Genomic DNA, 27,114 nt, shown 5'->3' with positions numbered 1-27,114 from the left:
GTGCAGATACTTTTTTTTTCATGGAAACCAGTGAGATTACACCATGAGTTTAGGTCGTCCTGCTGTGGATACAGGACGGAGTCCATTTTCTCATGTTTGGAGACGCCTCCTAGCTAAAAGCCTGGTGCCTGAAAAACCTGCCTAGATGAAGTTCGAAATACGCTTTTAAACAAAACATGGATACTTGACACCAGACTACTGGTAATAGTATCATGCAAAGTGTTCATCAAAAATGCTCTTCCAGCTGGACCTGCCCAAGGCAGCATCTTATCATATGGTCATCTGAAATATCTTTTTGTATCATTAAATGTTGCAGATTCACATGGTTTATGTACATTGGGAATCTGTAATTACAATTGTTTTGTTGTACTTTTTTCTTTTATTTAAGATTTGTAACATGCATGAAGTGAATTCATGAAGAGACAAGCAAATATGAAAGCTGTGTAGGACATAAATACACTCATACATTGAGACTTAAAACTCAAGAGATGTCATACCAGGAAGCATTTTTAAATGGAATAAACAGGAAGGAGGAAGACAGCTGTTGGAGTGTATCACAGCACCTCCAGTTGTCTTGGTGTGTTTGAACTTGGTTTGCTTGACGGCTTTCCTTCTGTTGCCCAAGGTATCATCATAACACCTTCAACCTCTGGTTGTCTGCAACAGAAAAACATCCTTTGTGAAGATTCCTTTCTTGAATCAAATCAAATCAGGAGATATGAATCGTAGCTGGACTTACAAGTCTTCAACGTGATCCTGCAGCTGAGTGTTGCGCGTCTCAGGCAGAAACAGGCACAGAACCGCAGCAATGATTGGAACGATTCCATAGATCAACATGGGGATCGTTTCATGGAAGATGACGAGAAGTTTGGTCAACGGAGCCAGAATTCCTGCCACTCCAGAAAACGTGGAGTTTAGACCGACACCACTCTGTCTGTCAGTACGAGAAACACCACTTCATTACCTTTAGTTTTCCGAAGGTTTCCCATTTTCACCCTCAAGAATCCCCACACTACCTCACGTTGGTGGGGTACAGCTCAGCGGTGTAAACGTAGACTATTGCAAAACAGCATGTCAAGGCAAATTTTCCCAGAACAGCAACAACGGTCACCACAACAGGCAGATCTGATGGAGGAGAAAATCAACACGATCAAGTTAGACACACACGCACGACAGAGAACGTCTGTGCGTTTATAGATCGTAGAAGGAGACCAGAGAGCAAGGAGGAACCCGCAGTAGTTGCACTGGGAATAGAGTACCTTTAGGAATTGCGAGAATTCCAAGGCAAGCTAGTCCTCCAAATGAGAGCAGCCCTGACAGAGGGTACTTCCTTCCTAAGTAGTCTATCAGAGGCAGGACTCCAAAACAAGCGGGAATTTCAACCAAACCGAAGATGAACTGAGTGATGTAGATGCTCAGACCAAATCCACCCACGTTCACGCTGAGTCCACTATAGACCACACTAGTTGCAAACCTATCAGCAGAGAGGAGGAGAGAGCAGAGTTTACTTTTAGGAAAACCAAGGGACAGCAGAGCCTCATTGGGGCCTAATAACATGGCTCCATTTCCTTGAATGTTGGCTGTTTACATGGATCCCCTCAAATTACCATTGAGTGTCAAACTCCTTATCAATAGCTCATGTCTTGATTGAGTCCACTGTACTTCACCCCGAGGACTGACTGGTTGTACCTGATGCTATGACTCAATAATTAACTCACCACAGGAAGTTCATGATGAGGGCACGTTTCCTCAGTGCTGGTCTTCTCCAGATGTCGATCATGGTGCCTTTTTTAGCCGTGCCTTCATCCTCCAGCTAGACGGCCATGAGTTGTGTCATTACATGATGAGATTCTGTGGTTGCAGCCTCACCTTCTCCAGGAGATGATCTGGAGCTGCTCTCCCGTTGACCTTTGCTGCCCAGCGAATCATCCGTATGGCCTCCTCCTTCCTGCCCTGCGTGAGGAGCCAGCGAGCCGACTCTGGCAGAACCCTGGTGGTCAGCCACCAAAAGGAAAGTTACTCCTGTGTTAACTGACTGAGGTATAAATGAGTGTTGAGCTGGTCTAAAAGCAGCTCACCAATAAAATATACCCAGCACGAGAACAAGAGGACTGAAGAGAATGAAGTGCAGGATCCTCCAGTCGCGGATTAAATAGGTGATGCCAGCCAACATCATCAGTCCGAGTGGGTAGAAACTGTGGCACAATGAAGTACACAAGGCAAATTTGGAGGATTCACTCCACTCTCCACCTGTTAAAGCAGAAGAAACACAAGATCATCGTCTATGTCTGCAGAGTGTGACTCCCTAGCAAAGACAGAGAGTCGGATTGCAACACTTATTCGGAAAATCTTACAACCTCCTTTGGTTGGTTCTCATCATTCTGGGTTTGAACCTCCCATGTTGTGCTTTTAAATAAATAAAATTCAGTGTATTTCTTATTAATTCATTTAAATCAGATAAGGCATGTGAATGTTGTTCCTGTGTCATTGAGAGAATGAAAAAAAAAGCCTCTGTTTGCTAGATGTTTTGCAAATGGTCACCAACCTCTGCACATTGGAATCCAGAAACAATAGCCATCTCAGTTGATCCCAGTAAAGCAGCATCACACGCACCTGACACCTGACTCTGTCATGATTCCGCTTTTATTTTGTTCCCTTGACTCCCGTCTTCTTTTCTCCCTCCTTCCTTCCTGTTTGTGTGGCGCACGGCTGGAGGCAATCAACCCCAAATCATCAAAGTTTAAAAACACCCAGACTCCAGCAACGTGTGCCAGATCGACTCCTTTTGTCCGCACTGGTAATTCACTCTTTTTTCCGTACTCAACCCGTTGTACATCTATCTGTCGTTTAAATTATCTTCTGTTCAGCTTTTTTCTAAACCCTGGTTGTCATGTCTTCAGGTTTAAGTTAATAACAAGTATGGTGAGTTCATTTTGTAAATGTTAAAAACAATGAACATGTTTGTCAGAGTGAGACATCGTCTTAAATAAGCATCGTTCGAATACGTGTGTAGAGTCGGTGCTCCTTTTTTGTACGTACATAATCTATGGTGTGTTTTCTTAGTTGCAGTGGAAAAGTTCAGTAAAAAGCTGCATGATCAGACTGCATGTGCGTCCGTTTGAACCTGGGAAACTTTCGAGTGTTTGGGTAAAAAAAATGGGACAGTTATATTGGTACATTTGTAGTTATGATATCCAAGAAACCTCCATAAAACAAAAAGCATCTTGAGTACAGTGTGTGTGTGTGTTCTCTTGTTACAGACTCTCCTTGCATCTGACCGAGCTTCACTCATCGAGGAGTGCTGCAGTCCACTCACCGATCACAAATGCGTTGGCAAGAATGCCAGAGGAGGAGATGCCACTGAGGAATTTAAGAACCATGTACACATAGAAGTTGGGTGATAAACCTGCACCGATATCAAACAGGAACAGCGTGAGGAGTGAAATCAAGACCACACAACGCCGACCAAACCTGAGGAGAAAAGGGCGTGTAAATACCTATCCCTCTGCTGTGTGAATGTTTGTACCTGTCTGCCATCGGCACCAGCACCAACGAGCCGACCGCAATTCCACCCATGTTAATGGACAGAGAGATTTCTATTAAGCTGCTCTGGTCGCACACCAGGTTGAACTGAGAGCAGAGACGTACATGAAAAACATAAGTGAAAATGGAAAAAGAAAGAAAGAAAAACAGGCTCAGACAGCTATAAACCAGGTAAAAAGGTCCTAGTTAGCATGAAATGGGCATTTTAAAGCTGTTCCTCCTCACCTCGGTCACCAGACTGGAGGACCCACTGGGCTTCTCAAACTCCGACCCGTTGATACACGCGGTGGTGGTGTTGAGCCCGTACTTTTCGATCCACTCCAGATCCCAATCCACCGGCGTGAACATTCTACAGCTTTCGTAGTTTCCATCTCTGTCGACCGGGATGGTGAGATTCTTCTGCCTCTCCTCTGTCAGGTTGGGCGCCTGCTTCAGGATCCAGTCCGTGTTGCAGTGGTTCGGGAAAGACAGTCCCATGAACACAGGACTCATGATATCAAAAGCCACAAACAGGTTGGGGATGCATAACGCTGCAAACATGCGCTTTTGGAAGAAGCCAAACTCCCCGATCTCTTTCAGGATCTCCGCAAAGGTGCTCATGTTTGGTCCCTCGATGTCCTGACGTGTGTTTACAGGAGACTGCAGAACTTCACTACAGTCAGATTCATCTTGGAAGTTAATATTTAAGCTGACAGTGCGGAGATTGCTGACCATGAGCAGGAGCCATCAGGGTTCATCAAGGACCTTGGACTTCAGGGAGAAAAAAAAGTAATCCCTTTGCTGTCGTTAATTTTTAATATCTCAGTCAGATGACTGAGAAATGATTCATAAAAATTACAGTTGACAGATAAAGAAGGAGTCTGATCTCATGCTTCAATTCATGAGCTCATATTATTAATTCAAAGCTCTTCCGCTTGTTTAAAGAGATGTTGATCTTTAGATTAACCAGCAAAAAACCACACTAACTTTAACCTCTGACTAGTGATGATACTGTGGAGACTGTGGGTGAGCACGTGCCCCTCACTGGTTAGAGTCAAGATGATAACATGAGTACTAGTGAGGTGGCAAATGATACAGACACGTGATACTCTCACGTGATCCGTGGGTCACTTTGAAGAGGACCACATCATGGTAACCCACAGTTTAAGAGTTGTCAACACTGTCATCAAGATGAAACTTAACTGATGGTGTCATGAAAGGGCTTGACGTCAGGAAGCGCGTTCATGTGAGCTGGACAGAATCATGGGATTGATGACGTGCCGCTTGCTTACTTCACAAAACGTTTAAACGCTGCCGCTTCATTCAAGATGGCGCAGACGATTGCTGGCCTGGGATTAACGTGTGTGTTATTTTGCTTATTTTTATGCTTTGATGGTGCATCTGCGTGTTCTTACACACCGGATCAGTTGATGAATATCAGAGCTATGACTCTGTCTGACTTACTACCAGTATTTTGGGTGTCAGTTTCGGAGTTAGTTCATCTTTTGGCTGGGCGGAAGAGACTGAGGAGGAGAGGGAAACGTGCTGGTGCACTTATTCACATTCGCCGAAGAGGATCTCGCATTCTGCTTCCCGCATTCCACACAACTCTGATACCAGCCTCCCTCGAGCTGCACTGGGACTCTCTGACCACTTGATGGTTCATCTTGTTTCCACATATAAGCAGAAGCTGTAGCTTTCAAAGCCTGTTGTGAGGAGCATGAGGATCTGGACAAGTGAAGCTAGAGAGGAGCTGCAGGCTTGTATGGAGACCACAGACTGGGAGGTGCTCAGGGCTGCTACCAATAATCTGGGTGAGTATTCAGACACTGTGACTTTAATAAACCTTGGTTCACAGCAAAACTCAGCCAGATTAGACGGGAGAAGGAGGCAGCTCGCAAGAGTGGGGACAGGAACTGCTACAAAGAGGTGAAGTATCGGTTTCAGAGGGAGCTGAAGAAAGCTAAGGCCGCATACTCTGACAAACTTACGCAGCAGTTCTCAGCCAATGACTCGGCTGCAGTGTGGAGAGGGCTCAAGGTGCTCAAAAACTAGAGGTCCCCAGCGCCAACAGCGCCATGGTGCCAAGCAAGCTTAAACGCCATCTCCAAACGAAACACCCGTTGCTTCAAAACAAGCCGATAGACTATTTTGTTCGCCTGCGTGTAAACACAGAGAAACAGGCAACGTTTATGAGAAAAACCACAAAGGTAAATGAGAAAGCGCTCAAAGCTAGTTACCTAGTCGCCGAACTTGTTGCTAAATCAATAAAGCCGCACACTGTGGCAGAGACATTAATACTACCAGCCTGTAAAGCCATTGTCAACGAGATGCTCGGCCCTGATGCGGTTAAAGACATAGCTAAAGTCCCGCTCTCTGATAACACAATTGCCAGGCGTATTGATGACATGTCTACAGACATCGAAAGCCATGTTTTGGAAAAGATACGCATCAGTAGGAAATTTGCGTTGCAAGTTGACGAGTCTACGGATATTAGTGGACATTCTCAGCTCTTGGCCAATGTGCGTTTTGTGGATGGAGATGCCATTAGAGAAAACTTCCTATTTTGCAAGGCACTGCCAGAAAAAACAACTGGAGACCAGGGAGGACTTACGTGGGAAAACTGCACAAGTGTGTGCACTGATGGAGCTGCAGCCATGGTCGGGGGCGCACCAAAGGCTTCGTGAGTAGAGTGAAGGAAAGAAACCCAGATCTGATTGTTACGCACTGTTTTTTGCACCGTGAGGCCCTCGTTGCTAAGACTTTACCAGCAGAACTGGTTCCTGTGTTGGACGATATGGTGCGCATAGTGAACTTTGTAAAGACACGACCTCTGAAAAGCCGTATATTCGCATCTCTGTGTGAGGAAATGGGAGCGGAGCATAAAGCCTTATTGCTCCATACGGAGGTCCGATGGTTGTCGCGCGGTAAGGTGCTGACCCGTGTGTATGAGCTGCGAGAGGAACTTAAAATGTTTCTGACAAATGAGAGGTCTGATTACTCAAATCTGCTTGCAAGTGATGAGTGGTGCGCAAAGCTGGCATACCTGGCTGATATATTTCATCATCTTAATGAGCTGAACACAAGGATGCAGGGCCGAAATGAAACCCTGCTTACAAGCACAGATAAAATAAATGGATTCCGTTTAAAGGTGCACCTCTGGCAACAACATGTGCAACGTGCCAACCTGGAGATGTTCCCACTCACAGACAAACGGCAAAGCAACACTGCTGCACTGTCTGAGGTAATAGGTAAACATTTGAAAAATCTTGAGGAGAAGTTGTCATTTTATTTCTCTTCAGCCTCCACTGAATGCTTTGACTGGGTTAGGGACCCATACAGCTCGGCATCAGTTGTTGGAGAGGACATGACTTTACAAGAGCAGGAGGAACTAACTGAACTGAAACAGGATCGTGGTTTAAAACTAAGATTTGCTGATCTTCCTTTGGACAGTTTTTGGTTGACTGCTGCCAAGGAGTTCCCCATTCTGGCCAACAAAGCTGTTCTGACATTGCTCCCATTTTCCACAACATATCTGTGTGAGCTGAGCTTTTCAAGCCTAACTGCTATAAAAACTAAAAACAGAGAGAGACTGAGAGCTGTTGAAGAAGAGCTTCGTGTGTGTCTTTCTTCTATTCCTGCCAGGATATCGGCTTTGTGTTCATCTAAACAGGCCCAGGTTTCACACTGACTGAGTATAAATAAATTGAGAAATTATATTGTAATTAAATATACTATACAGAGTGTCATTTTGTAACATTTTTGGTCTCTCAACTGTACAATAACCTTTGTAGATGAGGTGAAGCTGTAGTGGTGGTGTAGGTACCGAACGTGTCACAACAGGCTGATTGTTTTTTTTAAATGTTTTAATGAGGAAGAGAAAATTGAAAGGATTTGTCGGCACTTTCTACCACATGCCAAATATTTATATCCGCAAAAATATGTTGTTTCCTTTGCAAAGTATATGTCCATTATATAATAACGCGTCGTGATTATTAACCTTTATCCTCACCTGAACTCATTGGCTACCAACAAAAAAATGTCTGTCAATGGTGTTCTGTTCAGCCCATTTGAAGACGTCATGAAAACAACAAAATTCATGCACATTACGTGAATTGCTGGAATTATATGGTGATGATGAATATAAATGACGGTCATCACAATGCTTTTATTAGTGACGCATTAAGCGTTCAGTTGAGTGACATCAGCTGAAGTACGATTAGACTTTCAAATCATCACTATTTGACGCTGAGTGCTCCTTTGGGCTGTCGCAGTATTGGCACCTCAGAGTATGGCATAGACAGTGTGACTGCCAACACATTTCTGGGGTGGGAACAGTTGATCAAATTGAAAAGCATTGCTTCAGGACAAGACCTACTGTATCTGTTGGATGCGAAGATGTCGTACTGCTTCTGTTGCTGCTGATGGTGGTCAAACAGGCCACTGGTTTTCCATCTTTCTTTCATGGCCAGCTGCATAAAATCTGGCTGTTTTGGTGCTTTGGTCTTTGTTTTCTTCACCAAACAAATGATGGAGTTACTGATTTTTTTTTTCGTCAGCCACACTTTTACAAGTGTTGCATTTTCAATGTAGAGCTGTTATGGAAAATACATGGTTAACATTTTTTTAATAGACATTTTATAAATTTATAAATTTATGTGATGATGTACATGGATGTACAAACAAAACAAAAGGGCAATAATGCAGAATGCAGTTATGAACAAAGCAATACATAGACGCTGAAAACACTGAGATTTAAAACTCTCAAAACATAATAAGGCATCACAAAGCATGTATGAGTGGAGTGGCTCACTGCACAGTCAGTTGTCCTGGTGAGCTAGAATTTGGTTTGCTTCTGAAGATTTTCGTCTGTTGCTGGAGGTTTCATCATAACACCTTTGTCCTCTGACTTTCTGCAACGCAAAAACATTTTTCATCAAGATTCCTTTCTTGTGTCAAATGAAATCAGGAGATATTAATTGTAGCTGGACTTACAAGTCTTCAGCGTGATCCTGCAGCTGAGTGTTGCGCGTCTCAGGCAGAAACAGGCACAGAACCGCAGCAATGATTGGAATGATTCCATGGATCAACATGGGGATCGTTTCATGAAAGATGACGAGAAGTTTGATCAACGGAGCCAGAATTCCCGCCACTCGAGCAAAAGTGGAGTTTAGACCGACACCACTCTGTCTGTCAGTACGAGAAACACCACTTCATTACCAGTAGTTTTCCAAAGGTTTCCCATTTTCACCCTCAAGAATCCCCACACTACCTCACGTTGGTGGGGTACAGCTCAGCGGTGTAAACGTAGACTATGGAAAAACAGCCTGTCAAAGCAAATTTTCCCAGAACAGCAACAACGGTCACCACAACAGGCAGATCTGATGGAGGAGAAAATCAACACGATCAAGTTAGACACACACGCACGACAGAACGTCCGTGCGTTTATAGATCGTAGAAGGAGACCAGAGAGCAAGGAGGAACCCACAGTAGTTGCACTGGGAATAGAGTACCTTTAGGAATTGCGAGAATTCCAAGGCAAGCTAGTCCTCCAAATGAGAGCAGCCCTGACAGAGGGTACTTCCTTCCTAAGTAGTCTATCAGAGGCAGGACTCCAAAACAAGCAGGAATTTCAACCAAAGCGAAGATCAACTGAGTGATGTAGATGCTCAGACCAAATCCACCCACGTTCACGCTGAGTCCATTATAGACCATACTAGTTGCAAACCTATCAGCAGAGAGGAGGAGAGAGCAGAGTTAACTATTATTTACGATTAAGTGACAGCAGAGGCTCCTTGAGGCCTAAAAAATGGCTCCATTTCCTTGAATGTTGGCTGTTTACATGGATCCCCTCAAATTACCATTGAGTGTCAAACTCCTTATCAATAGCTCATGTCTTGATTGAGTCCACTGTACTTCACCCCGAGGACTGACTGGTTGTACTTGATGCTATGACTCAATAATGAACTCACCACAGGAAGCTCATGATGAAGGTACATTTCCTCAGAGATGGTATTCTGAAGATGTCGATCATGGTGCCTTTTTTAGCCGTGCCTTCATCCTCCAGCTAGACGGCCATGAGTTGTGTCATTACATGATGAGATCCAGTGGTTGCAGCCTCACCTTCTCCAGGAGATGATCTGGAGCTGCTCTCCCGTTGACCTTTGCTGCCCAGCGAATCATCCGTATGGCCTCCTCCTTCCTGCCCTGCGTGAGGAGCCAGCGAGCCGACTCTGGCAGAACCCTGGTGGTCAGCCACCAAAAGGAAAGTTACTCCTGTGTTAACTGACTGAGGTATAAATGAGCGTTGAGCAGTGATGTGCAGTCAGGGGAGGAAGGTGAGGCGGGGCACTTGTGATCCCAGGGATTCTTCTTGCGACAACAGAAAAAGTGACAACAAACAACAACCTTGATTGATCCACCCAGCTCTCACAACACGTTGAACACAGTGAGAGAGATGACTGACGATCGAGAAGGTTTTAATCAATGAAGTTCAGATTCCGACGTCAGAAACGATCAACGAATAGTCTGGTGATCTTCAGTAACTTGGGGGGAAATCAATGTCTTTCCTCTTCGCTGTGCTCATGCAGACAGCTGCGCTGTGGCGAGACCTCAGCGGTGAAAATAACTACTGTAGAGCACGGCAATATTCATTTCAGCAAATTTGTCTGTCAATAAAATGGATGTTTATCAGCCATTAATAAAGGCGAAAACATGTGAGTCATCAAACATCGCGAGTCCTGGACCGCTGCCCTGCACTGCGCTCCGGGGCTCAATTTTCCTGCAGCTCCCAGCTGTTGTTTTTGAACGATGTTGTTCGTCCAGACAGCAATCAGACCCTTTACTGCCCGACATGTTTGTGTGGAGTTGCGGTGTACACGTAGTTTCCAGCGTCTAGCGCCGAGTTGCCTGAGGCAAGAAGCTCACCACCCGCTCGCCAAACAGCAAAAAGGTATGGCCATAATAACGTTTTTTGCTTATTTGTACACTACAGTTTCTATGTCAAAAAGCTGATAGAACCTAACTGCTGCCAGTCAAATGGTGAGTAGGATACTCTGTAGGGTTCATGTGTTTATAAATCTGATTGTTCTGAAGTCAGTGCCTCACCGCGCGTCACTGGTGTTGAGGTGGTCTCAAAAGCAACTCACCAATAAAATATACCCAGCACGAGAACAAGAGGACTGAAGAGAATGAAGTGCAGGATCCTCCAGTCTTGGATTAAGTAGGCGATGCCAGCCAACATCATCAGTCCGAGTGGGTAGAAACTATGGCATAATATAGTACACAAGGCAAATTTGGAGGATTCACTCCACTCTCCACCTGTTAAAGCAGAAGAAACATGATATCATCGTCTATGTCTGCAGAGTGTGACTTTTCTTACAACCTCCTTTGGTTGGTTCTCATCATTCTGTTTGAATGATTCATGTGTTGTGCTTTTAAATAAAAAAAAGATCAGCATGTTTCTTATTATTCCCATTGTGCATTTAAATCAGATAAGGGATCTGAATGTTGTTCCTGCGTCATTGAGAAGAAGAAAACAAAGCCTCTGTGTTTTGCAAATGGTCACCAACCTCTGCACATTGGAATCCAGAAAGAATTGTCATCACAGTTGATCCCAGTACAGCAGCATCACATGCACCTGACACCTGACTCATCAATAAGTGAGCCAACTGGGGTGATATTTTCACGCCAGGTGAATGACTGTGCTGTCTGAAGATGCCATGACACAATGGGACTCGCACATTAAAAGATGCAAGTGGTATTCCATTCAATGCGATGAATCAGTGGACTCGAGCGACACAGCCCAGCTCACAGTTTTCATTCGCATGGAACGAAGGAAGAGTTTCTCGCTCTTCTTCTATTGAAAACTACCACCATAGGCCCTCATTCATGGGTTCATTGGGCACTGCAAAAATGACCCGGACTTCCCCAAGATTCTGAACTATCATTGCATTATTCACCAACAAGGTTCTGGATTTTGACCATATCATGGGACCAGGAGGATTATGAACTCCTTTTGGGCATTCAGACGTTTCTAAATACTGTGACCTACTGGCAAAGCTTGAAAAGAAGTTTTGTGAGGGATTAGGGGACTTTGGAAAAGTTGAAAAACATTTGTGGCAAACCCCAACATGTGCTTGGACATAACTGATCTGTCAGTCTGATCAGGGTTGACTTAGGTGGCTACTCACCACAGTACACCTCTCTTGTCTCATCCATGCAGTGCCAGGCATGTGTGTGGTGTGAATGTGATATTTCACAAATTTCGACTTTTAATTAATAATCTGAGGTTGAGATATTTATTTTTAACCAAGACGCTGAAAATGTTTCTGAAAGAAAATTATGAACTCTTTGTTTCATAATAAGAGTTTGAGCTATTTAGGCCTACTTGCACATTGAGGATGTGTCATGGTTTTGATTTAAATGAACCTCTGAGTTCTACAGATTTTATGTTCAGGTCATAGAACATTATGTCTGTATTGTCCAAATCTAGTTTCACATTTTATTGTCATGGTTTGTTTTTTATTCATAAAGGCCAATAGTCTTCACAAAGGCCAAAATATCTAACCTACTGTAAACTTTAAATTGTATATGTAAGCCTGTGTGACATCCCAAACCCTGCCCGAATTGCCCCTTCTTGCAAAACAATGAAATGATGGTCTTGTTCAATGAAGTGTATCGATAAATATTGCGATGCACGAATAGCTGTCAGCTGTTTTCCATGTCTAAAAGTAGCTCACTGAGGGGAAAAGGTTGGAGACCCCTGCTGTACATTGTGCTATGCTGTTTGATAAATTTCTATTGGTGTGAAACAACAGAAATATAACCTGAGCAAATCTATGCTGTATTCACCTCCCTTCAGCAGCATTTTAGCTGAATTCATCAATCTGAACACATCAACTGTGGTATTCCACAGACAACAAACTCTCTCTTCACAAACCATCAATCATGAAGATTACGTACATTTTATTTCTGATGGAAAAAGAATAGACATCTGACCGAGCTTCACTCATCGAGGAGTGCTGCAGTCCACTCACCGATCACAAATGCGTTGGCAAGAATGCCAGAGGAGGAGATACCACTGAGGAATTTAAGAACCATGTACACATAGAAGTTGGGTGAGAAACCTGCACCGATATCAAACAGGAACAGCATGAGGAGTGAAAGCAAGACCACGCGACGCCGACCAAACCTGAGGAGAAAAGGGCGTGTAAATACCTATCCCTCTGCTGTGTGAATGTTTGTACCTGTCTGCCATCGGCACAAGCACCAACGAGCCAACCGCAATTCCACCCATGTTAATGGACAGAGAGATTTCTATTAAGCTGCTCTGGTCGCACACCAGGTTGAACTGAGAGCAGAGACGTACATGAAAAACAAAATTGAAAATGGAAAAATTAAACGAAGAAAGAAAGAAAAACAAGCTCAGACAGTTATAAACCAGGTAAAAAGGTCCTAGTTAGCATGAAATGGGCATTTTAAAGCTGTTCCTCCTCACCTCGGTCACCAGACTGGAGGACCCACTGGGCTTCTCAAACTCCGACCCGTTGATACACGCGGTGGTGGTGTTGAGCCCGTACTTTTCGATCCACTCCAGATCCCAATCCACCGGCATGAACATTCTACAGCTTTCGTAGTTTCCATCTCTGTCGACCGGGATGGTGAGATTCTTCTGCCTCTCCTCTGTCAGGTTGGGCGCCTGCTTCAGGATCCAGTCCGTGTTGCAGTGGTTCGGGAAAGACAGTCCCATGAACACAGGACTCATGATATCAAAAGCCACAAACAGGTTGGGGATGCATAACGCTGCAACCATGCGCTTTTGGAAGAGGCCAAACTCCCCGATCTCTTTCAGGATCTCAGCAAAGGTGCTCATGTTTGGTCCCTCGATGTCCTGGCAAGTGTCTACAGGAGACTGCAGAACTTCACTACAGTCAGATTCATCTTGGAAGTTAATATTTAAGCTGACAGCGGAGATTGCTGACCATGAGCAGGAGCCTTGTGGTTTAGGGTTCATCAAGGACCTTGGACTTCAGGGAGGAAAAAAAGTAATCCCTTTGCTGTCGTTAATTTTTAATATCTCAGTCAGATGACTGAGAAATGATTCATAAAAATTACAGTTGACAGGCAAAAAGTGAGTCTGATCTCACGCTTGAGTTCATGAACTAATGTTATGAACTCATGCGCTTTGATAACAGATACAGGCGATGGCTTGTTTAAAGAGATGTTGATCTTTAGATTAACCAGCAAAAAACCACAGTAACTTTAACCTCTGACTAGTGATGATACTGTGGAGACTGTGGGTGAGCACGTGCCCCTCACTGGTTAGAGTCAAGATGATAACATGAGTACTAGTGAGGTGGCAAATGATACAGACACGTGATACTCTCACGTGATCCGTGGGTCACTTGGAAGAGGACCACATCATGGTAACCCACGGTTTAAGAGTTCTCAACACTGTCATCAAGATGAAACTTAACTGATGGTGTCATGAAAGGGCTTGACATCAGGAAGCGCGTTCATGTGAGCCAGAAAGAATCATGGGATTGATGATGCGCCACTTGCTTACTTCAGACGCTGCTAAATATTGTCTTAAAAGATGAAGAAGTGTGTTTTTATCTGTGAGGAGGAGGAACATGTATTTGCCCTTCTCAAACGCTGCAGCTTCTTTAGTAAGAGCAGGCAGCTGCAGCAGAGTCTCTCACCCAGCTGCTGGATCTGCAGACCTCATGCTGGAAGACAGTGAGCAGAGTTTGACAGACATGGGGTTTGTTGGTTGAAATAATTGTTTTAATGAATGTAAATATGATGCCTGCAGATGCTCATGCGTTTTTTTATTTGCTGTGCTGCTGCGAGAGGCGGAACGTGTGAAAATTGAAAACCTAGTGCATCAACATGTTGCGCCGAAGGCTGTCTTTGTCGTCAGAATAGGATGTAAAGTCAAGTTTCACAACGTCACGATGTTACGCCATGGGAGTGAGGATGGGGTGATTGAATACATTTATTCAACAAGGAGCCTATATGCACAATGTGAGGCTTCATACTGTAAGTCCAACTTCTTTATTAGTTCGCCATCTTTGTTTATCTTATCTTGACGCAAATATATTGACTTGGAGCATTAGCAATGCACGACCAGACTCACCTGCAGTTATTACAGCTTACCTCATCCAGTCGTGTTAACTGGTGCCGTGAGAACGTGACTAAAGAAAAACTGGAGGGTGAAAACAGGCATCTGTCATGTCTATTGACGTCATCCATTCCCCGAGTCTGACTCAATCTACCAAGAACTGCAGCTGTACTTCTTGTCTGACAGTTTGGCCGACATTCGTACCAGGGGCCAAATGTAGAGGCCTGGTGGAGAGGTGATCATGGCCAGGAAGTGCCCCAACATATCCCTTATATGGTTCATTCTCTCAACCATACAATAACCTTTATAGAGGAGGTGAAGCTCTCGTGGTGGTGTCGGTACCGAACGTGTCCCGGGATGATGACGTCACATCTGGCAGATACGATAGTTTGTTTTTCAAATGTTTTCATGAGGAAGAGAATATTGTAAGAATTTGATGCCGTATGCCTAATATTTATATCCACAAAAATATGTTCTTTGTCATCGGGTTGTTTGCAAAGTATACGTCCATTCTTCTCTGCAGTCTGTGGAACAACGTGTCGTGATTGGCTGGCATGCTCTTTGCTTAGATTTGATATTGCACCAAAACCCAAATTAACTCATCAATTATACACCTGTGAAGATATTTTTATTGATTTGCCAGGGAAGAATGAGCTTCCATGAGGGGGTTTCGGGGTTTGCCCAAACACACGTCCTGATTGGCTGATGTCTATTGGGTACTCCTTCCCCCTTCATTTCCATCTGACAAATAGATTAAAAAAAATACCTTAACTGTGCATAATTGTCTGCTAAGGAGTCCATTCTGATTTTGGTGCGATATCAAATGTCAGCCAAACACGTCATGTGGTTCGGCAGACCCAGGAGTGGAAGGACCGATTCGGTAAAGGTCAAAACTCCATCATGGATGCACATTTTCACCTGGCAAATGAATAAAAACGTCTTCAGAGTTGTGTAATAGACTGTGGAGAAGAACACGCTTATATTTCGTAAACGTATCTGCCGCATGTGATGTTATCATCCGGTGGCGCAAGCGGACAGATTTGGGACCTTCACGGGAACTGTCCTTGATGAGTAGCCCCAAAGTTGCTGGTGTGGGCTCCTTGAGCTGCCTCAAGAAGTCTAACCCCGACACAGACTCAGCCAGAGGCCAGTGACCGGGAGATGCTTCTCTTTTGGACTGCAGCAATTCTGGGGCATTTGGGAATGGGACCTCCGTTCAGTGCGTCTGACGTCTGGGATCTTGTGGCACTGTGCTTGTGGATGACGATGTGGCTGGCTTCAGGACGGAAGATGGGATGAACATTGAGGAAGGCAGGACGGTGAGCGGCTACAATAAGAATTCACCAAATTCAATGTCATGAATCGGTTGCAGCTCTGGACTACAGCAGATCTGTGAAGCTCACAGAGACAAACTGGGGTGGAGACAGTGTTAAGTCAGCAAAATCAAAGTGAAATAAAAGCAAGTTATGGAATGTGACTTTCAAATATCGTAAACAGATCAACTTCAAGATGGAATATTTACATACTTTATCCTCACCTGAACCCATTGGCTACCAACAAAAAAATGCCTGACAATGGTGTTCTGTTCAGCCCATTTGAAGACGTCATGAAAACAACAAAATTCATGCGCATTACGTGAAGAGCTGGAATTATATGGTGATGATGAATATAAATGACGGTCATCACAATCCAGTTCTTCTTCTGTTTCAATACTTTCATTAGTGACGTATTAAGCGTTCAGTTGAGTGACATCATTAAAGCTGAAGTACGATGAGACTTTCAAATCATCACTATTTGACGCTGAGTGCTCCTTTGGGCTGTCGCAGTATTGGCACCTCAGAGTATGGCATAGACAGTGTGACTGCCAACACATTTCTGGGGTGGGAACAGTTGATCAAATTGAAAAGCATTGCTTCAGGACAAGACCTACTGTATCTGTTGGATGAGAAGATGTCGTAATGCTTCTGTTGCTGCTGATGGTGGTCAAACAGGCCACTGGTTTTCCATCTTTCTTTCATGGCCAACTGCATAAAATCTGGCTGTTTTGGTGCTTTGGTCTTTGTTTTCTTCACCAAACAAATGATGGAGTTACTGATTTTTTTTTTTTTTATCTATACCCATTTATTTTTCGTCTAGTCAGCCACACTTTTACAAGTGTTGCATTTTCAATGTAGAGCTGTTATGGAAAATACATGGATAACATTTTTTTAATAGACATTATAGACACTGAAAACACTGAGACTTGAAACTCTCTAAACATAATGAGGCATCATAAAGTATGTTTAAATAAAAAGCTTGGTGGAGTGGCTCACAGCACAGTCAGTTGTCCTGGCCAACTAGAATTTGGTTTGCTTTGGAAGTGTTCCATCTGTTGCTGGAGGTTTCATCATCAAAAACATTTTTCGTCAAGATTCCTTTCTTGTGTCAAATGAAATCAGGAGATATTAATTGTAGCTGGACTTACAAGTCTTCAGCGTGATCCTGCAGCTGAGTGTTGCGCGTCTCAGGCAGAAACAGGCACTGAACCGCAGCAATGATTGGAATGATTCCATGGATCAACATGGGGATCGTTTCATGAACGATGACGAGAAGTTTGATCAACGGAGCCAGAATTCCAGCCACTCGAGCAAATGTGGAGTTTAGACCGACACCACTCTGTCTGTCAGTACGAGAAACACCACTTCATTACCAGTAGTTTTCCAAAGGCTTCCCATTTGTCAACACTGTCATCAAGATGAAACTTCACCTTAAAGCGGCACTAAGTAGTTTTACCAACATTTGCTTTTGGCGCCGCCGCTGGTAAATGACTGTAATTGCAAGTTGTCGTGATGCTGAGTCTCTGGCCCCGCCCCCATCCCTCGTTTACTTGTTTATGAGGAAAGACTGTGGTGTAACAACAAAAATGTAATCACAGATGGCAATATACACAACACTGTCCAGCTTATACTTGCGACGGGAATCTAGAAACATCTATCGGTCGACATCAGGAATCCAACTCCGTCATGTGGCCAGTGAGGAGAGCCAGGATCCAGTGAGAGGCTGAAGCAGCTGCAAGACTGATGGACCCAGAGAATAAAGCTTTATTGCACGTTTCAGAATGAAGCTAAGGGAGGAGTTTTGACATTTACTCAGTTGGTGACAGCAAACCACTATGTTTCAGTTATGAGAACTAAGGGTGCTTTCACAATAGGGGTTCTGTCTGGAGACAAAGTTCTTTCGTCACAGAAGTCCTAGATGTGAACACAAGCCAGTCGGGTTTTGGCCGCGGACCTGATGCCCGTGGAGAGCTGCACTTTTTCTCGTGAAACTCTCAGCGGGTGGCTCAGCGGCTGGTGAGCTTCACACCTCTGGCGACTCAGCGGTAGATGCCGGAAATTACGTGTCCACCACGACTCCACGCAAACCTGATAAATGCCGGGCAGTAAAGGGTCTGATCGCTGTCTGGGCGGACAACATTGTTCAAAAACAACTTCTCAAACTCCCAGAACACTGAGGTGTGCAGCTGAGAGCTGCAGGAAAGTTGCACTCTGGAGCACAGCGCATCGGTCCTGGACTCGCGATGTGTGCGGGTGCTTGATAACTCATGTGTTTTCTCATTTATTAGGCTGATAAACATCTGATTTTATTGACAGACATATCTGCTGAAATGAATGCTTAAATGCTCTTCAGAAACTTTTTTTTTCAGTGCTGATCTCTCCACAGCGCAGCGGTCTGAATGAGGACAGCGAGAGGCAAGACGCTCTGCTTTCCCCCAAGTTACTGAAGATCACCAGACTATTCATTGATTGTTTCTGACGTCGGGATCTGAACTTCAGTCATCTCTCTCGCTGCGTTCAACATGTTGCGAGAGCAGCGTGGATCAATCCGCGGCGCTCCCGTCCCCGAGTGCAATTTTCCTGCAGCTCCCGGCTGCACACCACAGTGTTCTGGGAGTTTGAGAAGTTGTTTTTGAACGATGTTGTCCGACCCTTTACTGGCCGGTTTTGATCATGAACTGTGCCGTCGCACTGCTGATGATGCATTCAGATGAACAAGACCCCTTCCGGTATTTGCTGCCCTGGTGTGGGCAAAGTTAGAAGTGAAAACGCGGAGCGAGGCAGAGGAGTGAAGAAAGCAAACACTGCATCTGTGGTGCTCTTTTTTGGCATGAAGCCAAACTGTTGCTCTGCTATGCTAACTTCTGCCTTTAGTCTACTTTCCACTACTCTTTCCAACAACTTCATCGTATGGTTCATCAACTTTGTCCCTCTATAGTTGCCACAACACTGGACATCTCCATTGTTCTTGAAGATGTGCACCAGCACACTTCTCCTCCATTCCTCAGGTATCCTCTCACTCTCAAAGACCTTGTTAAATGTTCTAGCCAAAATAATACTGCCACCTCTCCTAAACACTTCCAGACCTCCACATGTACATTATTAGAACCCACTGCCTTTCCACTCCTCATCCTCTTCAATGCCCTTCTCACTTCAGCCTTACTAATCTTTGCCACGTCCTGATCTACGATGGTCACTCCTTCTGATCTTTGTTCTCTCTTATTTTCCTGATTCATCAGCTTCAAAGTACTCTTTCCGTCTCAGCAACACAGCTCTGTTATCAGTCAAAACATTTCCTTCTCTACCCTTGATCACCCTAACCTGCAGCACGTCCTTCCCATCTCTATCTCTCTGCCTTGCAATCTTGTACAAATGCCTCTCACCCACCTTACTGTCCAACCTCGCATACAAGTCCTCGTGGGCCCTGTGTTTGGCCACTGACCACTACCCTTGTCTTTTGCTGGGCCTCCCTGTACTCCTGCCTACTCTCTTGTGTTCTCTCAACATACCATTCTTTCTTAGCTGGCTTAGTTAGCTCGTCCTTTGTACACACTCCTGCACTCCAACTCTCCTTATCCACCCTTCTTCCAGGTGACACACCAAGAACTCTTCTACCTGTCTCCCTGATCACCTCAGCTGTAGTTGTCCAGTCATCTGGAAGTCCTTCTTGGCCACCCAAAGCCTGCTTCAATCCCTCCCTTAAAGCAACTCAAGACTCTTCCTCTTCCAGGCTCTTTCTTTGTCTTCTTCCCTGCCTTTGCCCTCTTCACCTTCCTCACCACCATGGTCATCCTGCACACCACCATCCTATGTTGTCTGGCCACACTGTCACCCACTACTACTTTACACTTTACATCGCCTTCAAGAGACATCATCTACACAAGATGTAATCCACCTGTGTGTTCCTACCTCCACTTCTGTAGGTCACCCAATGCTCCTCTCTCTTCTGGAAGAATGTATTGACCACAGCCTTTTCCATCTTTTTTTTCAAAGTCTACAACCATCTGACCTTCAGTGTTCCTATCCTGGATACCAAACGTTCCCATCACTTCCTCATCACCTCTGTTTCCTGCACCAACATGTCCATTGAAGTCTGCCCCAATGACCACTCTCTCACCTCTGGGAATGCTCTCCTGCAGCTAATCTAATTCACTCCAGAAGGTCTCCTTCTCCTCAAGATCACGCCCCACCTGTGGGGCATAAGCACTAACTCCATTGAAGATGACTCTGACTCTTTTCACTTCTAGAACATTCCTGGCAAACTCCTCCTTCAAGACGACTCCCACTCCATTCCTCTTACCATCTACACCATGATAAAACAGTTTGAACCCTGCTCTGACGCTTCTATCCTTGCTACCTTTCCACTTGGTCTCCTGAACACATAGAATATCCACCTTGCTCCTCTGCATCATGTCAGCCTACTCTCTATCTTTCCCTGTCATAGTTCCCACATTCAGAGTCCCTACTCTCAATCCTATTCTCCTGTCTGTCCTCTTCTCCCTCTGTCTATTGGCACGCCTCCCCCCTCTTTCTCTTCCACCTACAGTAGTCCACTTTCCATTAGCACCCTGCTGGGTGCATTACCTTCACCGAGGCACATTTTTTTATATTTCGCAAATGACCCAATCACAAACATTGTATTTTGCTGATATAAATGTTACACATATGGTTGAGAGTGTCATCAAATCCTTCATTCTTATCATCATTCTTAACTCTCATATCTGTCGGATGTGACATCTTCATCCCGCGGCAGGTAGAACACATTCGGTAAGCGGACAGATTTGGGACCTTCACAGGAACTGTCCTTGATGAGTAGCCCCAAAGTGTCACCATCTTGGGCGCGTGGTTGCTGGTGTGGGCTCCTTGAGCTGACTCAAGAAGTCTAACCCCAACACAGACACAGTGAGATGCTTCTCTTTTGGACTGCAACAGTTCTGGAGCATTCAGGAATGGAACCTCCGTTCTGTGCGTCTGACACTGTGCTTGTTGATGACGATGTGGCTGGCTTCAGGAGGCAGAACTGTGACTGGCGACATTAATAATTCACCAAATCCAATGGGTCAATTCATAAACAAAAGATAGTGCCATCCATTTTCCATCTCGACTGCATCTTTCTTTCATGGCCAGCAGTTTTTGTAAAATATAAACCCATAGCTTATTTTTGCTCTAGCAAGCCACACTTTTACGAGTGGTGCATTTTCAATGTAGAGCTGTTAAAATACATGGTTCAGAGATTTTTTTTTAATTATACATAAATAAATCTATATATTATTCATGAACTTAACGTGATGATTCATACATGGATGTAAATTCCTGTTAATTATGAACTAAACAAAAGAGCAATACAGCAGTTATAAACACTGCAATACATCGATACTGAAAATACTGACACAGAATACTGAGACTGCGATAATAAAGCATGTTTAAATAAATAGAACTGAGTGGAAAGGCACTTGGTGGAGTGGCTCACAACACAGTCAGTTGTCCTGGTGAGCTAGAATTTGGTTTGCTTCGGAAGCTTTTCGTCTGTTGCTGGAGGTTTCATCATAACACCTTTGTCCTCTGACTTTCTGCAACACAAAAACATTTTTCATGAAGATTCCTTTCTTGTATCAAATCAAATCAGGAGATATTAATTGTAGCTGGACTTACAAGTCTTCAGCGTGATCCTGCAGCTGAGTGTTGCGGGTCTCAGGCAGAAACAGGCACAGAACCGCAGCAGTGATTGGAACGATTCCATAGATCAACATGGGGATCGTTTCATGAAAGATGACGAGAAGTTTGATCAACGGAGCCAGAATTCCCGCCACTCGAGCAAAAGTGGAGTTTAGACCGACACCACTCTGTCTGTCAGTACAAGAAACACCACTTCATTACCAGTAGTTTTCAGAAGGTTTCCCATTTTCACCCTCAAGAATCCCCACACTACCTCACGTTGGTGGGGTACAGCTCAGCGGTGTAAATGTAGACTATGGAAAAACAGCATGTTGCAGCAAATTTTCCCAGAACAGCAACAACGGTCACCACAACAGGCAGATCTGATGGAGGAGAAAATCAACACGATCAAGTCGGACACACATGCACGACAGAAAATGTAGAGTGAAGAGAGAACGTCTTAAGACTGTGGGAGGAGACCAGAGAGCAAGGAGGAACCCATGCAAGCATGGAGAGAACATTCCATCAACAAGCTGGATTCAAGCCACATTCCAGAGCCATTTATTTGAAATGTACAGTACCTTTAGGAATTGCGAGAATTCCAAGGCAAGCTAGCCCTCCAAATGAGAGCAGCCCGGCGAGAGAGTGCTTCCTTCCAAAGTACTCTATCAGAGGGAGGACTCCAAAGCGAGCAGGAATCTCTACCAAACCGAAGATGAACTGAGTGATGTAGATGTTGAGACCAAATCCACCCACATTCAGGCTGAGTCCATAGTAGACCAGACTTGTTCCAAACCTGTCAGCAGAGGAGAGATCTGTATCATGGTACCTGATACCATGACTCACCATTAAACCCACCACTGGTAGCTCATGATGAGGGCACGTGTCCTCAGAGATGGTATTCTGAAGATGTCGATCATGGTGCCTTTTTTAGCCGTGCCTTCATCCTCCAGCTATTGGACGGTTTGCATCAACACATTTTCAGAAGCTTTGTCAAGGGTTGCAGCCTCACCTTCTCCAGGAGATGATCTGGAGCTGCTCTCCCGTTGACCTTTGCTGCCCAGCGAATCATCCGTATGGCCTCCTCTTTCCTGCCCTGCGTGAGGAGCCAGCGAGCCGACTCTGGCAGAACCCTGGTGGTCAGCCACCAAAAGGAAAGTTACTCCTGTGTTAACTGACTGAGGTATAAATGAGTGTTGAGCTGGTCTCAAAAGCAACTCACCAATAAAATATACCCAGCACGAGAACAAGAGGACTGAAGAGAACTATCTGCAGGATCCTCCAGTCACGGATTAAGTAGGCGATGCCAGCCAGCATCATTAGTCCAAGTGGGTAGAAACTGTGGCAGATCGTGGTGCACAAGGCAAATTTGGAGGATTCACTCCACTCTCCACCTTTCAGTGTGGAAGAAAGATGAGTTAGTTTTCTGTGTCTTCAGTAGGTCGCCATGTTCACGTGTGCAAGTGCAATTCAACAAGTGAGCCAGTGTGTTTATCGGATTATCGTGAGGTTCAGAATTGTCATCGTGGAGATTGTGTTTGGCGGTATATCGTGTAGAAGTTATCCCCCAGCCCTAGTACTACCCTCGATGAGCTGACTTTTGGTTTGGTTGGAGTCTTGTTGTTTTGGGTTTGAACCTCACACTGCGCTATAATTCCTACAGATAAAAGTGTCTGCAACTTTGGTACTCAAGGAATTAGTCAATGGTAGTATGAGCTAGTGTGAAAAGAATTTTACAGGAGCTGAATTAGTACTGGGCCCTTCACAATATGACAATCGATAATACTAATAAAATAATAATAAATAATAAAATAATAAATATTCAGAGAAAAGTAGTTCTATTTCAAATGTGCTCCACCCTTTAAAGGCCTTCGCTATTGGTTAAACCACCACATGGCTCTGGCCTCGGCCTAAGACTTTGATTGATTGACTCTCTGCCCAGAAAAGCACCTCTCACCACGTACAAGACCCCCCACTGCCGCCACTCTGCTCCTTTTTCCACTCAGCCTGTGAGTGTTATCACCATCAGGTGTTATTATGGATCGTTCTTGTGTTTCCTGCGGAATCATCTTGGATGAGTTCGACAAGCATGAGCAACTCAGCAACTCAACCTCCTCAGCCATCTCCTAAACCAGCTCCAGCAAAGCTGGTTTGGGCTCAAGCCACTGAGGAAGACGACCGTTGCTTTTATGAGCAGGGTGTCCACCTCAACGTCTTCCCGGACGAGGCTCATTCAGGCATGGAGGAGGGCGCACCAGCGGGGCCCAACCAGTGTATTTACCCCATGGAAGAAATTCCTAGCCTCTTCCAAGCAGCAGCAGAGGTATTAGGAGTACCACTCCCCATCCCACCAGAGCCAGAGGATGAGGACTTCCCATCCCTGTACGCCAGGGCCCAGAAGAGGTCCGCCAGACCGCCTGCTACATGCCTCAAAGTGGCACAGCTCTGGGCCCACTCCGACAAAGGCCTCATGGCTCAAGGCGCCCCCTAGAGGTATCGCCGTTTACTCCACGATGGAAGGTGTGGACTCCACCAAAGGGCTTCCTCCTCTGTGTGACATGCTGGGGTTCTGTCTTCCATCACACTCTGGACCGGAGCCAAATGAGAAAGACCGTACCACCATGGTTTTCCTCGACAGAGCCTACGCCTGTGCTATCTACGTCCAGACTTTGCAGCATTGGACCGGTCTCTCTACGAGAAGGACAGCCTGGAAGGGGAGGAACTCAGACAGACTCTCAGACAACTCAGACTCAAGTAACAGCGGCTGCGTTCTAGAAGATGGCGCTGGCCACATTGGTGGACGAGGCTCGCACTCAGATGGTCGCTTGCAACCTCTGGCTGTCGAAGACCGGCCTCAAAGAGTCAGAGAAGCGGAACCTCGGTGCTTCCATCACAGATGACACCTTGTTGAGCCCCAATGTCTCCGACTACCTGGAGAAGATGAAGTCCAAGAAGTCGTCCGCTCATCTGTCAGAATGGGTGGACCCGCCTTCTCACCGACCGGGCTCAGCCCTCCACCTCTTTCACCGGCCTCCCTCCTACGCAGAGGGACAGGACCTCGGCTCCCAAGATGCATCGCCCCGGTCCTCAATCAAATAAATCCTTTAAAATATGTGTCCTGTCTTCAGGTCCTTCTTCAGGTAATGTTGACATGTTTGTGTCTCAACACATGGGTTCGCTTTTACGGGCCCTTTGGTCCCTCTTCCCAAGGGACTGTCTCATTCTACTGGACCCAGCCCACAAGCTATAGCAATAGCAATGACCGGTAGAGGGCTACGCACATATTCATAGAAGCTAGGTTACCTGAGTAACCATCATATTTGAGAGTATGAACATTTCATTTGAAAAGTTGCTGAGGTCCAGTTAAAATTCGGAAGAATTGTGCGGAAGAATCATAGACACGTTTCCACTACATGTATAGGCTTTTCTCATTGAATAGTTATATATATAGTCACGTAATTCGTCAGCTGGATGAGGACTTCCGTCAAAAGTCAAACCAGTTCTGTTTGCCATTAACAGGTGCTGTATGTTGCATCATTCATCCACGTAACACTTGATAAGGAACAGCAGATAACTGTTATTGACTCAACGCAGACACTTCATCTGTGAGCGTTTGAAGTGTCAATGAACAAACGCCGACGGAAATTCTTGTACACAAGCGACCCCTTGTGGTCAGTTACGTAACTTCAAGCCGAAACTTTCTTGAGCTTAGTTCAGGAATTTATTTATTGAGCGCAAGGATGACCCGGATCAGAACTGACAACGTACTTGCTGTGATGCTGCAGCACGAGTCACTGTTCCACTGTGCTGCAGGAAGCAAGTCAGTGTACAAACAGAAAGATCAGGTGTCTGTAAATGTGAGCGGGAAATCAGGAGAAATATCCTTGAGCCGTTAATTCTGTTTTTCTAGTGAAACCCGCTGGTATCAGAGGAGCAATGACATCTGCACTCTGGTTTAGGAAGTTTCAGCGCTGCTCCATCAGAGTAATGTTGTCGTTTACATTAAATATCAATGCCAGTGTTGCACAGGACACATGTTTGAGTGGCCAGAAAACATTTAAAAACCAGTTTAAAAAGACAGATTCTCTTCATGTCATATGGCCTAACAGCAGTTCAGTGAACTGTCAGAACAGGGAGTGAAGGAGGACCACTCACCGATCACAAACCCGTTTGCGATGATGCCTGAGATGGAGATGCCGCTGAGGAATTTAAGAACCATGTACACATAGAAGTTGGGTGAGAAACCAGCACCGACCCCAAACAGGAACAGCATGAGGAGTGAAAGCAAGACCACGCGGCGCCGACCAAACCTGAGGAGAGAAAGGACTGAGAATGTCTATGGCTGTACCGGATGAGTGGCCGCACCTGTCTGCCATCGGCACCAGCACCAGCGCTCCGACCAGAAGTCCCGCCATGTAGATGGACTGAGACGCCTCTATCAAGCTGCTCTGGTCGCACACCAGGTTGAACTGAGAGCAGAAAGCAACACACGCATTAAGACAAATACACACAGCTAAGTTCGATTAAACGCAACCTGCAGTGCAACGTCAGACACAAACATTTGCTTTTCACGTATTCAAGTTTTAATGAAGAGTTTTCCAAGTCTCCATCATCTGTTTCAGCATTTTGCCAACAGACGGCGATGTTCACCCTGTGCATGATCTCAGAGGCCAGATTCAGGTGTAAAAGCTGTTCCTCCTCACCTCGGTCACCAGACTGGAGGACCCACTGGGCTTCTCAAACTCCGACCCGTTGATACACGCGGTGGTGGTGTTGAGTCCGTACTTTTCGATCCACTCCAGATCCCAATCCACCGGCGTGAACATTCTACAGCTTTCGTAGTTTCCATCTCTGTCGACCGGGATGGTGAGATTCTTCTGCCTCTCCTCTGTCAGGTTGGGCGCCTGCTTCAGGATCCAGTCCGTGTTGCAGTGGTTCGGGAAAGTCAGGCCCGTGAACACCTGACAGATGACATCGAAAGCCACAAACAGGCTGGGGAGGCATAACGCTGCAACCACACGCTTTTGGAAGAGGCCAAACTCCCCGATCTCTTTCAGGATCTCAGCAAAGGTGCTCATGTTTGGTCCCTCGATGTCCTGACGTGTGTTTACAGGAGACTGCAGGGTCTCACTACAGTCAGGCTGACCTTGGAAGTTAATCTATAAACTGAACGTGAGGGGATTGAAGTCCAGCAGGTGAACTGGTGCCTGGTCCGTAGATCAGGGTTCAACCGAAGACCAGGTTTGTATTCTGATCAATCTGCTGTTGTCGCTGATGCAGATGCAGGGCTGATGAAAACCACACAGGAATATAAAAATTGTGTTCTCCAAGATTCATTTCAGATATATATTTTTCATTTAGTATTCATTTCTGTTAAGAATTAAGGAACTCATATGATATGCAATTTCACGTGTAGACTTTTTTTTCATTTGCTCTTTAAAATTAATAAATCAAGTTATAATTTAAAAAAACACTCTGTGAGATAACAAAAAAAAA

The 27,114-nt window shown here is 45.1% G+C and overlaps 3 protein-coding genes across 3 annotated transcripts; all 3 read right to left on the bottom strand.

Moving 5' to 3' along the window:
- Window positions 1–735: 735 nt before the first annotated feature.
- LOC128755965 (solute carrier family 22 member 13-like) lies at window positions 736–4,143 on the bottom strand. Its single transcript, XM_053860081.1, has 9 exons — window positions 3,769–4,143; window positions 3,527–3,630; window positions 3,317–3,471; window positions 2,079–2,250; window positions 1,870–1,990; window positions 1,719–1,813; window positions 1,260–1,474; window positions 1,017–1,125; window positions 736–934 (listed from the first exon to the last, which is right to left on the bottom strand). The coding sequence occupies exons 1-9, from the start codon at window positions 4,141–4,143 to the stop codon at window positions 736–738; spliced, it is 1,545 nt and encodes a 514-aa protein (XP_053716056.1).
- A 4,370-nt stretch (window positions 4,144–8,513) lies between these two features.
- Window positions 8,514–13,396, bottom strand: LOC128755964 (solute carrier family 22 member 13-like). The gene is made up of 9 exons (XM_053860080.1): window positions 13,022–13,396; window positions 12,771–12,874; window positions 12,561–12,715; window positions 10,671–10,842; window positions 9,646–9,766; window positions 9,495–9,589; window positions 9,036–9,250; window positions 8,795–8,903; window positions 8,514–8,712 (listed from the first exon to the last, which is right to left on the bottom strand). The coding sequence occupies exons 1-9, from the start codon at window positions 13,394–13,396 to the stop codon at window positions 8,514–8,516; spliced, it is 1,545 nt and encodes a 514-aa protein (XP_053716055.1).
- Window positions 13,397–21,611: 8,215 nt separating this feature from the next.
- On the bottom strand, window positions 21,612–26,696 carry LOC128755963 (solute carrier family 22 member 13-like). The gene is made up of 9 exons (XM_053860079.1): window positions 26,322–26,696; window positions 25,984–26,087; window positions 25,774–25,928; window positions 22,841–23,012; window positions 22,631–22,751; window positions 22,477–22,571; window positions 22,200–22,414; window positions 21,893–22,001; window positions 21,612–21,810 (listed from the first exon to the last, which is right to left on the bottom strand). Exons 1-9 carry the CDS (start codon window positions 26,694–26,696, stop codon window positions 21,612–21,614), a joined length of 1,545 nt encoding a protein of 514 aa, XP_053716054.1.
- Window positions 26,697–27,114: the final 418 nt, after the last annotated feature.

Source organism: Synchiropus splendidus, chromosome 3 (genome assembly GCF_027744825.2).
Source record: "Synchiropus splendidus isolate RoL2022-P1 chromosome 3, RoL_Sspl_1.0, whole genome shotgun sequence".
Classification (NCBI taxonomy): domain Eukaryota; kingdom Metazoa; phylum Chordata; class Actinopteri; order Syngnathiformes; family Callionymidae; genus Synchiropus; species Synchiropus splendidus.
Note: the sequence above shows the minus strand (reverse complement) of the source record. Positions and strands in the feature narration are given on the sequence as shown.

Coding starts and splice junctions, on each gene's coding strand:
- LOC128755965 (XM_053860081.1), bottom strand. CDS start 4,143: ATGAGCACCTTTGCGGAGATCCTGAAAGAGATCGGGGAGTTTGGCTTC. Junction 3,631..3,768: donor CCTCCAGTCTGGTGACCGAG/GTGAGGAGGAAC, acceptor CTCTGCTCTCAG/TTCAACCTGGTGTGCGACCA. Junction 1,126..1,259: donor AATTCTCGCAATTCCTAAAG/GTACTCTATTCC, acceptor CTCCTCCATCAG/ATCTGCCTGTTGTGGTGACC.
- LOC128755964 (XM_053860080.1), bottom strand. CDS start 13,396: ATGAGCACCTTTGCTGAGATCCTGAAAGAGATCGGGGAGTTTGGCCTC. Junction 9,590..9,645: donor CAGATCATCTCCTGGAGAAG/GTGAGGCTGCAA, acceptor ATGGCCGTCTAG/CTGGAGGATGAAGGCACGGC. Junction 8,713..8,794: donor CTGTACCCCACCAACGTGAG/GTAGTGTGGGGA, acceptor TCGTACTGACAG/ACAGAGTGGTGTCGGTCTAA.
- LOC128755963 (XM_053860079.1), bottom strand. CDS start 26,696: ATGAGCACCTTTGCTGAGATCCTGAAAGAGATCGGGGAGTTTGGCCTC. Junction 23,013..25,773: donor CGCAAACGGGTTTGTGATCG/GTGAGTGGTCCT, acceptor CCACACTGAAAG/GTGGAGAGTGGAGTGAATCC. Junction 22,752..22,840: donor GTGCTGGGTATATTTTATTG/GTGAGTTGCTTT, acceptor GCTGACCACCAG/GGTTCTGCCAGAGTCGGCTC.